Genomic DNA, 15,443 nt, shown 5'->3' with positions numbered 1-15,443 from the left:
CTAAGTCTGTGAGTCTGTTTCTGTTTTGTAAATAAGTTTATTCATATCATTTATTTTAGATTCCGCATTTAAGTAATACCATATGATATTTGTCTTTCTTTGTCTGACTTACTTCACTTAGTATGATAATCTCTAGGTCCATCCATGTAGCTGCAAATGTCAGTATTTCATTCTTTTTTATGGCTGAGTAATATTCTATTGTATATATGTACCATATCTTCTTTATCTATTCCTCTGTCAGTGGACATTTAGGTTGCTTTCATGTTTTGGCTATTGTAAATAGTACTGCAGTGAACATTGGAGTGCAGGTATCTTTCCAAATTATGGTTTTCTCTGGATATATGCCCAGGGGTGGGATTGCTGGATCATATAGTAGCCCTATTTTTAGTTGTTTAAGGAACCTTATGGTTTCCTTTGCTGCAACACAACTCTATGTTCCTTCTTCTTATTCTCTTTTCATGATTTTCATCATCAAGTGTACATGGATTGCTTCCGACTATCTTCTTCCATGTCAGATTTCTCTGTCCATGTAGGTTTATTTGACTACTTAGTCTACATTTCCATGTTAATGTCCCATAGGTATCTCAAATTTCACATTCTAATACTAAACTCGTTTTCTCACCCTTTTCTAAACCTGTTCACTAGCTTTATTCACTAACTTGATGAATGGAAAGAACATTCACTTTCCCATCCCCTCTGACAATGCATTTATTCTCCTTTAGTTATTCTGCATTAACTGCATTAACTGTTTTCAAAACATCGCATAGCAACGTGAATCAGATGTTTTCTTGTCTGCCTTCTTAATTAAGATACTTGATGGCAAGGACTCTTATCTTGCTTTTGAGTCTCTGGACTCTAACCCAGTTCCTGATACACAGTTGTAGTTAATAAATGCATATTAAATAAGCGAATTGATGCAGGTGCTATATCATTCATAAAATTACTTTTCTAGGTATATGGATTTTCCATGAAATGTATCTCTCTTTCTTAGGCATAGCTATTCTTTTGTATTTGATTCTAGTCAAAGTAATTTTTTTTTTTTTTTTTTTTTTTTTTGTGGTATGCGGGCCTCCCTCTGCTGCGGCCTCTCCCGTTGCGGAGCACAGGCTCCGGACGCGCAGGCCCAGCGGCCATGGCTCACGGGCCCAGCCGCTCCGCGGCATGTGGGATCCTCCCAGACCGGGGCGCGAACCCGGTTCCCCTGCATCGGCAGCCGGACGCGCAACCACTGTGCCACCAGGGAAGCCCAGTAATTTTTTTTAATAGATGTCTAGGTGTATTTCCTAATTGAAAATAACTTCTTACTTCACATTCTAAAGTTAACTTGGTGGAATGATCTGATGCATATAAAATAAAACTCACTAAGTATTCCTTTGTTTTTATTCACTCAAAAATGACTTAAAAGCAGTTGATATTCATTTTAACACATTAATTTTCCAAAAATTATGTGCACCAGTCAAAAAAGGAACAAATATTTGGATTACTTTACAGAGCTTATTTACTGACTTCTTTCTATTTTGTATTACACTAGGGAGAATATTGAAGTTATTTAATGACATAACATCATAGGTTTCCCAAGAGTAAATATTCACTCATTTTCTGTCTCTCATCGCTTTTTGTCATTTTTCTCTGCTTCTCTCCCTTTTTCTTCTAAAATACACATACGTGTACGAGATGTTTTTGAGATTTCCAGAGATAATGAAATTGTTTCAATTATTAATGGCTCATTGGGATATATATTTTCTCAAATACTCTGAAAGTTTTTCTGAATATGATGAGAACAGCATTAAATTTTATTGGGTTCATAATGATGAGTCCAAATAACATTTTGTTTATAACCATTCCACTTGTTTACATTAAATGCCCCCCAAAACAGTGTAAATTCATCTTTCATACAATATCCTCAAAAGACTAGCCAAATTTGTTGAAACAGGTGAACTTCCTAATTTACCTAAACTTTGTAATTTATTGGTAAAATAGATACGAGATGGGAGGACATAGTTATAATTAGTTTTACTTTAAGCTGAAATGATGGGGAAGGTACATTACAGTTGATGAGTCATCACTTTGAAGCTGACATTATCAAAATCCAGAGAAAAAGATGGCATATACCCCCACCTTTTAAAATATATACCATAGAGAAACTTTGAGGGACATAATTGCTTCATGCATAGATTTTGTCAGATTGGCTGCAGCAGCAGTAATAATATCAATGACACCAAGGTATGTATAGATACAGTTTGGGTATTAGAAAACAAGTTGGAAGGTATTAAGAATTGGTTTTCTAGACCAAAAAAAAAAAGTTTAAAAAACAATAGCAACATCACAGACCGGAAAATTCTGCCTGATTTTAATGAGACAGTTGTGGAGCCATCTAATCCTATAACTGTAAGAATAACTGTAAGAATAATATATAACTGTGTACAGTTATATATTACTATATATATATACTATATATATTATATAGTATATATATATAGTATATATTCATACAGGTATGAATATGAATTGAGCTGAATAATAAGAGATAAGTATGCTGTATCTGGCTCAAAATGTTTAAATCAAAATGCAGACCTTTCTTAAGGCAAGCTCTTTAAGTAAACTATCTTTTCTAAACAAAGAGGAGGAAGAAGAGGAAGAGAGTTGATGACATATGATAAAATCATTTTTGATCCTTCAGCCTTGTGTTTCTTTAATACAAAGGAATGAATATGTACAATTAGCATTCACTCTGGAGTATTATGCTAACAGTATTTATCCATCGCACATTGGTTTCCTTTAAGTATCAAAGAATATAACTTTATAACATATAATGTACAATATGTACACTCTTTAGTAGCCATACATTTCTTATATTTATATGCTCAATCTGATACATCAAAATTAGATATAAATGGCAGGTATCACTTATTTTCCTTGAATAATAAAATGTGCTATTGGAATAAAAAGAAATTCCTACACTATGTCATTTAAGAAATCTCATTATAAGTCACTTTCCAAGATAATGGAATCAGTACTGCACTTTTTCTTCTTTCTTAACGAGTTGTTGTAGTGTGCTTTTTAGATACTATTGTCAGGCACTAATTTTTCTATATCAGTTTTATCCTAAAACTTATTTAAAATGGAAAGTAGACTTCTGAATCTTAGATGAAATATTTTGATTTGCTTTTAGTGGTATTAAGCATTATAATCTTACCACCCACTTTTTTTTAGGGTGTGCTATAGTGGTGGCTGTTGAGCATATGTGATAAGAAGGCATTGGACACAGAGCTACTAAACACACATTAACATAGGTTCTTTTTTCACATTTAGCTATCATGGATAAATAAAAAAACTCTCTAGGAGAACCAGTGCTATAATTACGAACACTGAAGACTCAAGAATCATTATCTGCTTTAAAAATCGTTTTAATTTTTTAAAATTTCCATAAAATGGCAAAAATAAATTCAGGAGCCATGAATGATTATTTCATTACAAAATGTTCATACCTACTAGTTCTTCAAGTGACATGTTGAAATTGATAGGTGAAACGTATAGTATACAGTACTAAAGTTTCCACAAAGGGGAGTCTTTTCAGACACTCCACATGCCTTCATCTTCCCCGACGTTAGGATGACCTGTGAAGTGGGAGCCTCACATCTGCTGGTCTTTGCAGCTTAATGAATGAAAAGTCAATGGTCACATAAAGCCATGCATTTTGACTCTTTCCACGTCTCTTGTCTTTGTTTGTTCTCAATCAGAGCTGTTATCGTCTGAACTTACTGTCCCCAGTGCCATAAATAGGTCTCCTAATAGTATCAGCTAGGAGGTAGGAGAACCCTCATCACTGTCCATCCAGCTTTGCTTGTTAGAAAATTCTCTTGCTGACTATTTTGCCAGAATGCTGTGGGTGGGAGAGGTGGTAAAAGAGAGGAGTGACAATCTGACCTATGAAATGTTTACTACTTTTAATAAAGATAAAATTATTAAATTAATAATAACCTCTGGATAGTATAATGTAATTTACATATGCACTTTGTTTATTCCTTAAAACAGCCGAACAAAGCAGGTGGTATTAATTTAATTTTAAAGATAAGAAAACTGAAGCTCAGAATGATTAAATAATTATGCAAGGAATGAATGAAATAAGGAATGAATGACTCTCCAGGGAAAACTGCCTGGATAAAGTGGATTAAGAAGTTAAGATAGAGAAGTCCATTTTTCAATCCATTTAGCAATCAACTTACAGAGAGTAAGCTGGTCTGACAGTCACATGGGGTTTATGTTTGGGGTTAGGATGCTGCTGAAGAACCAAAGATGACAATTTTAAAAGAAAATAGATGAAACATCATCATGGATGGAAGAGCAATGATGAGTCACGTGGATGGTTAGGCTTTCACCAGAAGCAACTATGGTAAACTTTTCAGCTCTTTGATAAACTTTTCAGCTACTGGCATAATTTGAAAAGCTTTTGTAGGTTTCAGTGACAAGGTCTTTGAAAACTTAGGAGATAGACAAATTAAAGCAGAAATGTAATTGGGAAAAACTGATTTAGAAAGAATTAGAAAATAGGATCTTCTTCAGTAATAATTAAAGGAATTCAAACAATTATTTAATACCTCTTAATTTAAAAAAGAAATCAAAGACTCACTAGAAATTGGATAGTTGATATGCAAGTGCTACCAGTTTTAAGGAACTTCCAAAATTATATAGATGCCTCCAAAACATGGAAAATAAGGGCATATTCTACAATTCATTTTATGAGACAGAAAAGTTTTGATAAAAAGTTAGACAGGTGGTATGAAGAAGAAAAATTGTAAGTCTGTTGTGTTCATGAATGTAGATGAAAAACTTCTAAACAAAATGTTAGCAAAGCAAAACCAATTCTCTATAACAATATTAATAAACAGTGTCCAATTTGGGTATATGAAAGTATTATAAGAATGTTTTAATAATGCAGAAATATGTAAGTGTATATGCCCACATTACCAATGAAACGAAATCATCTCAATATCTCACAAGGTGCAGAGAATATTAACATTGATTCATAATAAAAATTCTATATAACAGAAATAGAAGAAAACTTTATTAACCGAATGAAAGGTGTCACTCAAAAAAGAAAAAGAAAATCCATACAACAAACATCATCCTAAGTTGGGAAATTCTGGAAGTATTCCATTTAAATTCAGGGACAAATTATGGATATTCTGTATAAATACTCTAATTCAATAAAGCATTGAAGCTCTGGCCGGCACAATAAGACAGGGAGAGAAATAACAATTATAAGGATTGAAGATCACTAATACCATTGTTATTAGCATATGATACAGTTGTTTACATAGAAATCCAAATGAATCTACAAACATAATATAGGCAATAGAAAAGAGGAGTAATGTGGCTGTTTGTAAGATCAATATATAAAAGCCAAATATATTTATATATACCAGAAACAAAAACATTAATTTTAATAAACAATTTAAAAACTTAAGATACCAACATAAACTTTAAAACAACCAAGAATAAATCTAACAACGACCTGCAAGCAAAATAATGTTGTAATTTATTTAAGGATTTTAAAGAATAAGTTGATTGAAAAATCCTATATTCATGGATGAGGAATTAACACCATATAGATGTTATTTCTCCTAAAATTGATCAATAGATTTCATGTAATGCAAATTTTTTAAACATTTATGATTTTTTTGTGTGTGTTTTTATTTCCACCCTTATGGGATATGACAAGTTAAATTTAATATGTATAGAGTAAAGCAAAGAAAAAAATAATAGCTAAGATTTCATGTTCAATGAAACATAGATTAACTATAAAGCTATAGTGTTGTAAGAGTGTGGTACTGGTTCAGAGATGGACAAATTCATGAATAAAATAGAACAGAGTCTAAAAAGAAAAATACCCACATATGGAAATTTGATTTATGATGGATTTGCATGATAGAAAACTGCATTATCCAAAACATGAAAAGATGGATTTAAAAATGAAAAGAGGGCTTCCCTGGTGGCGCAGTGGTTGAGAGTCCGCCTGCCGATGCAGGGGACACGTTTTCGTGCCCCGGTCCGGGAAGATCCCACATGCCACGGAGCGGCTGGGCCCGTGAGCCATGGCCGCTGAGCCTGCGCGTCCGGAGCCCGTGCTCCGCAACGGGAGAGGCCACAACAGTGAGAGGCCCGCGTACCGCAATAAAAAAAAAAAAATTAAAACTGAAATTTTATGAGAGTAAATGTGAATTCTCTTCTGTCCACTAAGGAAACACTGTTTCTTACACAAAGCAGGCTAAAGTGCTAGCCATTTATCAAAAGATTGATAAACTTGAATATATTAAAACTAAAATGTTACTTGTGAAAATATACATTAAGGAAAGTAAAAGAAAAAAACTTTAAACCAATAGGAAGTATTTGCCAAAAAAAGAAATAAAAAAACCCAAAAGGTTTAAAATCAATAATTAAAGAATTTTTACAAATCAACAAGTAAAAAAGGAGTAGAGAAAAGATATGGAAAGGCATTTCACAAACGAGGAAACACATAATATTAACGAGTATGACATTACGTGTGTTAGGATGGGCTCAGCACAGTTTTCTTCCACCTTTTCCGTACATACATTGGTACAACTTCTATAGGAAACAGTTTGGCATGATATTGTAAAGTTGCAAAAGTGGTCACTGTCCATGAGCACTAGAAAATATGTCCAATAATGCATTTTTTATGAGAACATAAAGCTAATCCATCCAAATATCCATTGTATGGATTTTAAAAAGCATATCCAGGGCTTCCCTGGTGGCGCAGTGGTTGAGAATCTGCCGGCTGGGCCCGTGAGCCATGGCCGCTGAACCTGCGCGTCCAGAGCCTGTGCTCCGCAACGGGAGAGACCATAACAGTGAGAGGCCCGCGTACCGCAAAAAAAAAAAGCATATCCACATAAATGGTATTAAACACAGCAGTAGAAATAAAATAACTCCAACTACACGTGGATGGAAATTCAGCTACTACATGGAGGAATGTTAGTAACAATGCTGAGATGAAAAAGCAACATACAAACTGTGTTGTTTATGGCATACACATGATAACCTGAAATTCAGAATAGTGGTCACCTTTGTTAACGAGGAAGGGGGTACTATAGGGAAAGAACGCAGGTATATGTAAGTTATTAGGAATATTCTACTCTCTGGGTTGGGCAACTGGTATATAGGTGTTTATTATATTGCTTATATAACAGCAAACTGACCAGTGAGTCTGGAAGAAAATATTTCAACATGTCTAACGAAAGGTAAATGCCCACAATACAATGCATGAGGAAATACAGGAAAATTTCATGTTCTAAATATTTGTGGCTCTTAGTATCAGGGGATGGGGTTTTAGTTGATTTGTTTACATTTCTATTATCTTTACGCACTGTTTGTATTACATTAACCAAATGGTTTTTTCTAATGATGCTAATTTAAATAAAAATATCACTCATAATACGTTGAGTTTATAAGATAATAAAATACAACTTATGGAAAAGAAGGACAAGGCTTTAAAGATGCAGTTCACAAAGGAGGTCACACATCTGTAAACCTACAAAAATATGTTCAACCCACTAGTAAACAGGCATGTAATTCTGCAATAACAGCACCATGGTATTTTTCACTTATTGGAGAAACATCATAAAGTTGTTTATATGTAGTGTTTTGGAGTTTCAAGGAAGTGGGCCCTTACATTTTCTACAGTGGGCGCCATTCAGAGGGTATCATAATGTTGTAGTGGAATATTTCCCTTATAGAAGATTAGCTTTCAGAACATAATGCACTTGTTCACATAAATGTATTCAAATAATGTTAACTACAGTACATTCAGAGGGTATCATAATGTTATAGTGACATATTTCCCTTATAGAAGATTAGCTTTCAGAACATAATGCACTTGTTCACATAAATGTATTCAAATAATGTTAGCTACAATACCTGTTTTTTTGTGATAGTGAAACACTAAAGAGTTTAAAAGTACATGAAATGACTTATTTAATCATAGAATGTATACCCTATTTAATGCATTCACTTATAATAAGTCTTTATATATACAGTGACACAGAAAGATCTCTGACATTTTTAAGTCAAAAAATGCACACGGATAAATTAAAAGGATGTATAGCATAATCCCATTTATGTTAAAAATATGTGTGTGATAAAATTTACATGTGTACGTTTATATATGTAATCCTATAGAAAATTTTCTTGTGATATCCGCAGGGGATGGGTTCCAGGACTCTCCAGATACCAAAATCCACAGATGCTCTAAGTCCCTTATATAAAAAGGCATAGTGTTTGCGCATACTTTAAATTGTCTTTAGGTTACTACAGTACGTAATAAAATGTAAATGCAATGTAAATAGGTGTAAATACAATATAAATGCTTTGTAAATATATAGTTGCCGCTTACCAAATTCGAGTTTTGCTTTTTGAAACTTTCTGGAATTTTTTTTTAAGATTTTCAATCCCTGGTTGGTTGAATCTGCAGTTGTGGAATTTGTAGATATGGAGGGCCGACTGTATTATATTGTTACCATTGGGGCAAGAAAGGTGAAGAGACACATTCTAAATATTCTGTCCTATTTCAATTCTTTTTTTTTTTTGCAAGAAAATAGGCATGTATGATTGTATAGCTGGATGCATTACCTGCCTTTGTAATTTTCCCCAAGGTAGGTTGCATTAATAAGCACACTGCATGCAGTAGCAGCACAAGCAGTGGACATTTATCACAGCTGACCCTGCAATTAGTCTTGAGTATTCCTGGGTGGCAAACACTGCCAGTCAGGTCAAAAGACAGGGGGAAGCCTGGCTTCTAGTTGCCGATTCAGTCAGAAGGAAACAGTGAATACAGTTGGCTAAAACCTCATATGCAGCCTGATCAATTTCTCCCAGTAATGGAGAAGGCAGAAAACTCTCAAAGACATATTTACTGACCTATTGGTTACATTTATATAATTATTCAAAAGAATTGTTTATCAATAAAAATTAGTAAATGAAACAATTTTGTATATGTCACTCTGCGTTATGTGAACTGCATACTGCATATGGGAGTATATCTTAATGAAAATTATTATAATTTATTAACTTTATTTTTTTTAACTTTAGAGTTGATAAAAGAAAATATATATTTCTTATAGAATATAGCGTATATAATGACAATGTTTAACTTAGGACATGTTAATACTTTTATTTTAGAATTTCATTCTACGTAAGGATTTAATGTTTTTCAATAAAATCAAAAACTTTCATTAGATGAAATGCTAAATATACAAAACTAAAAATGTCCTAATTTTGAAATATCAATCATGTGACATAACATGCTTATTTTTCAGGTTAAACTTTTTCCGTGATGTTCCTGATTTCAGAGTGTTAGCCTGCGGTGGAGATGGAACTGTGGGGTGGATTTTGGACTGCATAGGTAATGAAGACACACATTTAACGTAGCTGGGGTGAGAGTGGTAACCTTAAATTCTGTGTATTTTGTTTGTTTATTTAATGCATCCATATCTTTGGATGTGGATGCATTAAATAAACAAAATACATAGTGATACACTTAGACATCTGGAATGTTACACGCTGTTTACTGGCTTAATTTGTTCTATATTTCAAATTTTTAACTGACAAAATAATTTACAAGTAACTAGAAATCCTTCTTTTCTCATTCATTTCTCTTGGAATTTAATAAGCCCTCAAATATTTCTGGATCTGCATTGACTAATCTTTTTTAAAAACAGGCCTCTTCATAAAAAAGAAAGATTGATTCAAAAGAAGTTTTACTATCTATATATATTGAAGCAAACTTTTATTTAGTCAGTGCAGTTGAGAATATTCGACCTTTTCATACTCTCAGAAATATTCAAATTAAAAATGAATACATATTGTCAGCACACTTTTGGTAAGCATCTAACGACTTTAATCTACTAACATATTTTTTAAAAAGGAAAAACAGGGAAAATTATATTCTTTGGCCTTCCAATAAACAATGTCAGTCGTATTAATATATTTAAGGAGAACACCAGAGTTCAAGAACTGCAAAAATTAAGGAGTTGCTTGAACAATGTCTGAGAACTTGTAAGAATTTTATTGAAAACAGGAGGATATTGTTGGTTTGCATTAGTCCTCAAAATCTAAGCCTTGGCTAGTACACTGTGGCGCATCCCTACATAATCTATTCCCTCCCCATTCCTACACACCCACATATACTTACTTTGAAGGGCTGAGAAGGAAGAAAAATAAAGAAAAGTAATATATGTTTGTGAGATTTGTTCAGTGATTCAAACAAAAGCCTGTGGAATTTCAGTGGCAAATATCTTTACTGGACTCAAACACTATGTTGTATAATGTTGAACCTCAAACAAAACCTGGTAATCTTTGACATCGTTGACTCTGACACAGAATAGCACAACCATTGTTAGCGTTTTACTAACTTTTAGAATTCCAGTACTTTCAAAATATTTTATTCCTTAAAGTGTACCTCGAGTTGATGTTGCAAAGGACTTTTTATAGGAAGCTGCTTCTCCACTCTGCTTACGTCCTTGTATGAATATTCCTGTGTTGCACATATCTGCAATCCTTGAGAATTTCAACGGAGTTAATTCAAACATGCTACAATTTTTAACTGAATTAACATATTTAAAAGGCTTTCCTCATGCATAAGTCTTGAAAATTCCTGTCACTCTGTGCATTTTGGTATTTATTTGTTTTATAAATTGCTAGAAATACATACAAATTAATTTATAATTGTATATAACTATAAAATAGAACGTTTTATGTTTGTAAGTACCTGGTGGAATGCCTTCCATGGCAAGCTGTGTTTTTTTCATTGTTGTTTTGTCTGTGATCAAAAATTTATTTTATTTCAATTTTTCAATTCTACAGAAAAGGCAAATGTAGTCAAGCATCCTCCAGTGGCTATTCTGCCTCTCGGGACCGGCAATGATCTAGCAAGATGCCTGCGATGGGGAGGAGGTAAAATAGCTAAAACAAACAACAAAATCTTAAAAAACAAAGATATAGTCCAGAGCACCCTTCCCCCAAAACTAAATCCAGCATTTCTTCACTGCATGACAGCTGCCATGTGATTTCAGCAAACATAGTTGCTGTCCGATATGTAGTATAATTTTGAACAATAGTCTAGGGTAGAGAAACAAATAGTGGACCAAGAGTTAGACTGTGAATGCTAATTATATACTTGATGGGGCAGGCAAGCTTCCAACCCTTTTTGGTTTTGGGGTTTCCAATTTAAGAAATGAGATAAGCATGGGTTAACTCTAAAATAGTGTTCAGATTTATAATCTCTGAGTGTGTGAGAAAATCACAAACAAAGGAAAAAAATTGAAAGGCTAACAAATGACTTGTCCAGGAATAAGTACAAGAGGCCACACATTTTCTGAGACCCACTTTGCACCAGGTGGTGTGTTCTGCACTTGGGATACAGGACTAAGAATAGAAAGAAAACAATATCTGCTTTCAACGGAGCGTTAAATTCTAGTGGAACATGAAGTCATGTGTAAATTGTGAGACTTCCTACTGACAAGTAAGGTGATAATCAACATAATGAACGACCTCACCTAGGAACTGATGAGGTGACATAAGAAGAATCCTAATAGGTGGATAATGACGGAGCCATATAGAACTGGGGGTGGACGTTATACGCAGAGGGAACATCAAGTCCAAAGGCCCAGAGTTACAAAGGCACTTGACATACTGAAAGAACTGAAAATGGAATAGTGTAGATGGAACAGGTGAGTAAGGGGAGAATATTTCAAGATGAGATCTTAAAATAATTTGAAGTGTCATTAACAGGCTAAACTTACCTGAAGATATCAAAGAAAAGAAAACCATATTTTGCTAAAGAAACAAGAACCTAATCCTAAGTATTTTTAGCATCTAAACTCAGAGAAGTTTGAAAATTATCTACTAAGACAGTGTAAATCAGAAGCCCTTGGGGAGCTTGTTAAAAATATAGTGGACTGACCTTACTTCAAATATGCTAAATGGAAATCTCTAGAGATGGGACCCAGGCAGTTGATTTTTTTTTTTTTAAGCAAACTTCCTAAGTAACTTGATTTACAACAAAATTTGAGAAGAATTGTTCCATGAATACCTGGGCAACTTGTGAACTCTAAGATGTATATACATGTATTTGTGTATTTGACAGAATTTGAAACCAAGTTAAAAACATGGTATATGATATATTTGTAACTTTCATTAAGGATATAACTTAGTAGAAGAATATTATAAAATATTGAGTTAAATTGTATAGAATCTAAAGATATAGATAGATAGATAGAATGAAGCATTGCTTACGAGATGCTCATATTTGCCAATGTTAATATACGTGTATTGATTAAAAGGAAGAGAGTCATGCATGTGGCTTCTAACATATTCCTCTGGAAATATTTTTGATATTTGAAAATTAATAATTTTATTTTGGTTTCAAGCTGGCAAATGACTTAAATCTCAAAATTGATATAGAAGTTCCATTCAGGGCATCCTCTAATTATTTCCTTATGAACAGTTTTAAAGATATTCTTATCAGTGGCCAAAGACACATGGATTATAGTATATGTCAAAGTGTATATTGATGATGAACTGTTTGTGCGTGTCTAGCATGTGCTGGCACTGTTCTAGGTGGTGGATATTAAATGAGAAAATAAATAAAGGGTTCTTACCCTTTTGGAGGTTACATTTTCATTGAGTACACAGACAATAAATCACTGAATAATGAAATATATAATTACAAAATGAGGTCAAGGATATGAAAGAATCAGAGTGTATCTTCAGAGAATAACCGAGGGGAACTATTCAGCTATATGGTCAAGAAGACCTCTCTGAGGAAGTAACATTTAAGCTGGATTTAAAATATGAGGAAGAAAGAGCGAGCTCTTTGTACTGAAAGGACAGAAGGAAGGCTGATGTAATTCTAAGAGGTCATGGGGCAGTGGATAGGTATGGCCTCGGGGGTGAATCGGATGACATTGGAGAGATAATCAGGAGCCAGATTATGCAGGTCTTAATGGTCATGGTAAAAATTTTATGTGATTGACTTTGAAGCACACAGTGAAACTTTGGAAGAGTTTCAAAAGCAGAGTGGCACAGTGACATTTGTGTTTTCAAAATAGGTTAATTTGGGGGCATAAAAGACTGTTAAGAAAATGTGGCGATGTGGGGAAGCATAGTTTTTGAAAGGAGAATTTGGATTACCATTGTATTTAGAGGATAAATGGGCTGGGCTAGGGCAGTGGTAGTACAAATGAGACAAGTGCACACACTGACATTTTCAGGGATAGACTGATACAACTTGCCAATGGATTGGGTAGGTGCTTTGGGGAAAGTGAGGTATCAAGGAGGACTGCAAGATGCCCAAGGTGAGCAATTAGGAAAATGGAGGTGCGATCTGCTAGAGTTTACTAGTAAAGAAACATGCTCTGGGGTGGGATTAGTTCTTGTCAGGTGTCTAACTTTGAGCAAGTTGCTTAACAACTGTGTGCTTCAGACTCCTCATCAGAACTTGAAGAAAATAATGGTATCTGCCTTGGAGGTTCTTACACCCAACTATCAAGTTGTTTTCCCAGTGTCTGGGCTGAGTCCTTCCTGTAATTATAGTAATTATCATTATGCTTAACATTTGGGAAAGAAATTACTTTATTCAACTAATAATCATTTTGTTCACGTAATACCACTGGAATCTATTGACTGGAAGCTTAATTTTTATGAGTATATTTACATATTTTGGAAAACATAACACTGTACAAATATAAGATGTTGTAGGGCATTTAAAAAATACTTAATTTACATTCTCTTTGCAATTTTTCTGTCAATGATTAATCTCTCAAACAAAATTCTGAAGTTATTGCAAGAAAAATGTTGTTTTTGTGAAGCGTTAAGGGGGTAGGAGGCAGAATTTTACATGGAGCACACTCTTACAAATATGTTGTTGCTTTTCTTTATGTGATTTTAAATTTGTATAAATTTCTATGACATTTTAGGTAGAATCAGTCATTATGATAACATCATATCATTAAAGCGAAGATAAATACTAATTACGTTTTCGTTTGGTTTCTTAGCCTAGAGTGATTATAGGCTTTAAATCAAAATAATGGAAGGAAAATAGCATCATTCTTTTCTGGAACAAGCTTTGTTTGCACATTTAGTAAGTTTAATTTATCTTTTTTTAAAAAATATCTTATTGAGGTCAGGAATCCTATTTATAGTTATGGATCATTATTAAACAAGCTTGAGCACAGATAAATCTAAACAAGTAGGGCATAGATATTTGTTAAATGGGGAACTACAATTTGGAATTCTTCACCTTTGCGAATCAGCACTGAACTGCAGATATAATTCTCCAAATAGATTTATTGCCTCTCTCTTACCATTTTTACTTGGCTAGAAGACTGATTGATACCAGCCTTTTTCATACTTAGCCATAAAAACTTTGAGAACATATCCAAGTGCTAAAGAATTTAAGTTAATTGACCATACTTAATCTAGCTGTATTAATTCTTTCATTAAATTCAATTCTATTATGTTGTCTCCTGGTCGGTTGCCGTTCCTACATTTTTCCAGTGTTATGCTGAACAATGCTTCTATTAACCTGAGATGTAGCTGAGGACAAGCACAATGTTTGTTTTAGAGCATTATCATTTACTCATATTTCTGCTGAGTGGGTTTGTATATAATACTATATATGAAATATACTATATTTTCATACTATATTATACAATATTATTTTAATGTATATAAATTAATTTATATCTAAAACCATCATACTTATTTTCAAACAAGAGTAGAATTTGGAAAATAGGTGAATATATTTAACTTTTTAATTCAGTGCAATAGGGAAACATGTATATTTATATAATTTATTTGGGGGGCGTTAAAAGAAATTAAAAATTAAAAAGAAAATAATCATTGGGAATGAGGGTGGAACTATTAAGAAACACCTGAAAAATAAGTATGCTTAATTACTATAGTCTTGTAGTTTAAACAATTCAGTGTTTTATCACTGAGTACAATTATATGTATATTATGTAAGTTCATAATTTTTGAATTATGCTATAAAATATGGTATGACATTTATTGAAATGATTTTTAATACTTTTAATATTTATATCTGTGTAATCATTGTTTGTTGTACTCTTTGCTTTGTGTATTGAATGGTGTATAATTAGTTTTTAGACCTGTGTAAGGTAAGAAGAGATGGTAGGCTCCAAGATACATATTCCTGGTTTCTGGTGGCCTTACCCCTCTAATAGTTAATTCAACAAATACACCATAAATGTAATTTAATGTTAGCATATTACAGTGCCTATTCCCTTTTTTTTTTTTTTTTTTTTTTTGGCGGTACGCGGGCCTCTCACTGTTGTGGCCTCTCCCGTTGCGGAGCACAGGCTCCGGACGCGCAGGCTCAGCGGCCATGGCTCACGGGCCCAGCCGCT

At 33.5% G+C, this 15,443-nt stretch overlaps 1 protein-coding gene across 6 annotated transcripts in view; it reads left to right on the top strand.

Moving 5' to 3' along the window:
- DGKB (diacylglycerol kinase beta) overlaps positions 1-15,443 on the top strand; it is a 654,153-nt gene that overhangs the window by 230,506 nt on the left and 408,204 nt on the right. For all 6 annotated transcript variants that reach the window (XM_024129270.1, XM_024129254.1, XM_024129247.1 and 3 more), the window contains 2 exons: positions 9,333-9,418; positions 10,879-10,968. In XM_024129270.1, the coding sequence (XP_023985038.1) occupies positions 9,333-9,418; positions 10,879-10,968 (176 nt within the window). The remainder of the gene's footprint in view (positions 1-9,332; positions 9,419-10,878; positions 10,969-15,443) is intronic.

Source organism: Physeter macrocephalus, chromosome 5, assembly GCF_002837175.3.
Source record: "Physeter macrocephalus isolate SW-GA chromosome 5, ASM283717v5, whole genome shotgun sequence".
Lineage (NCBI taxonomy): Eukaryota > Metazoa > Chordata > Mammalia > Artiodactyla > Physeteridae > Physeter > Physeter macrocephalus.
Note: the sequence above shows the minus strand (reverse complement) of the source record. Positions and strands in the feature narration are given on the sequence as shown.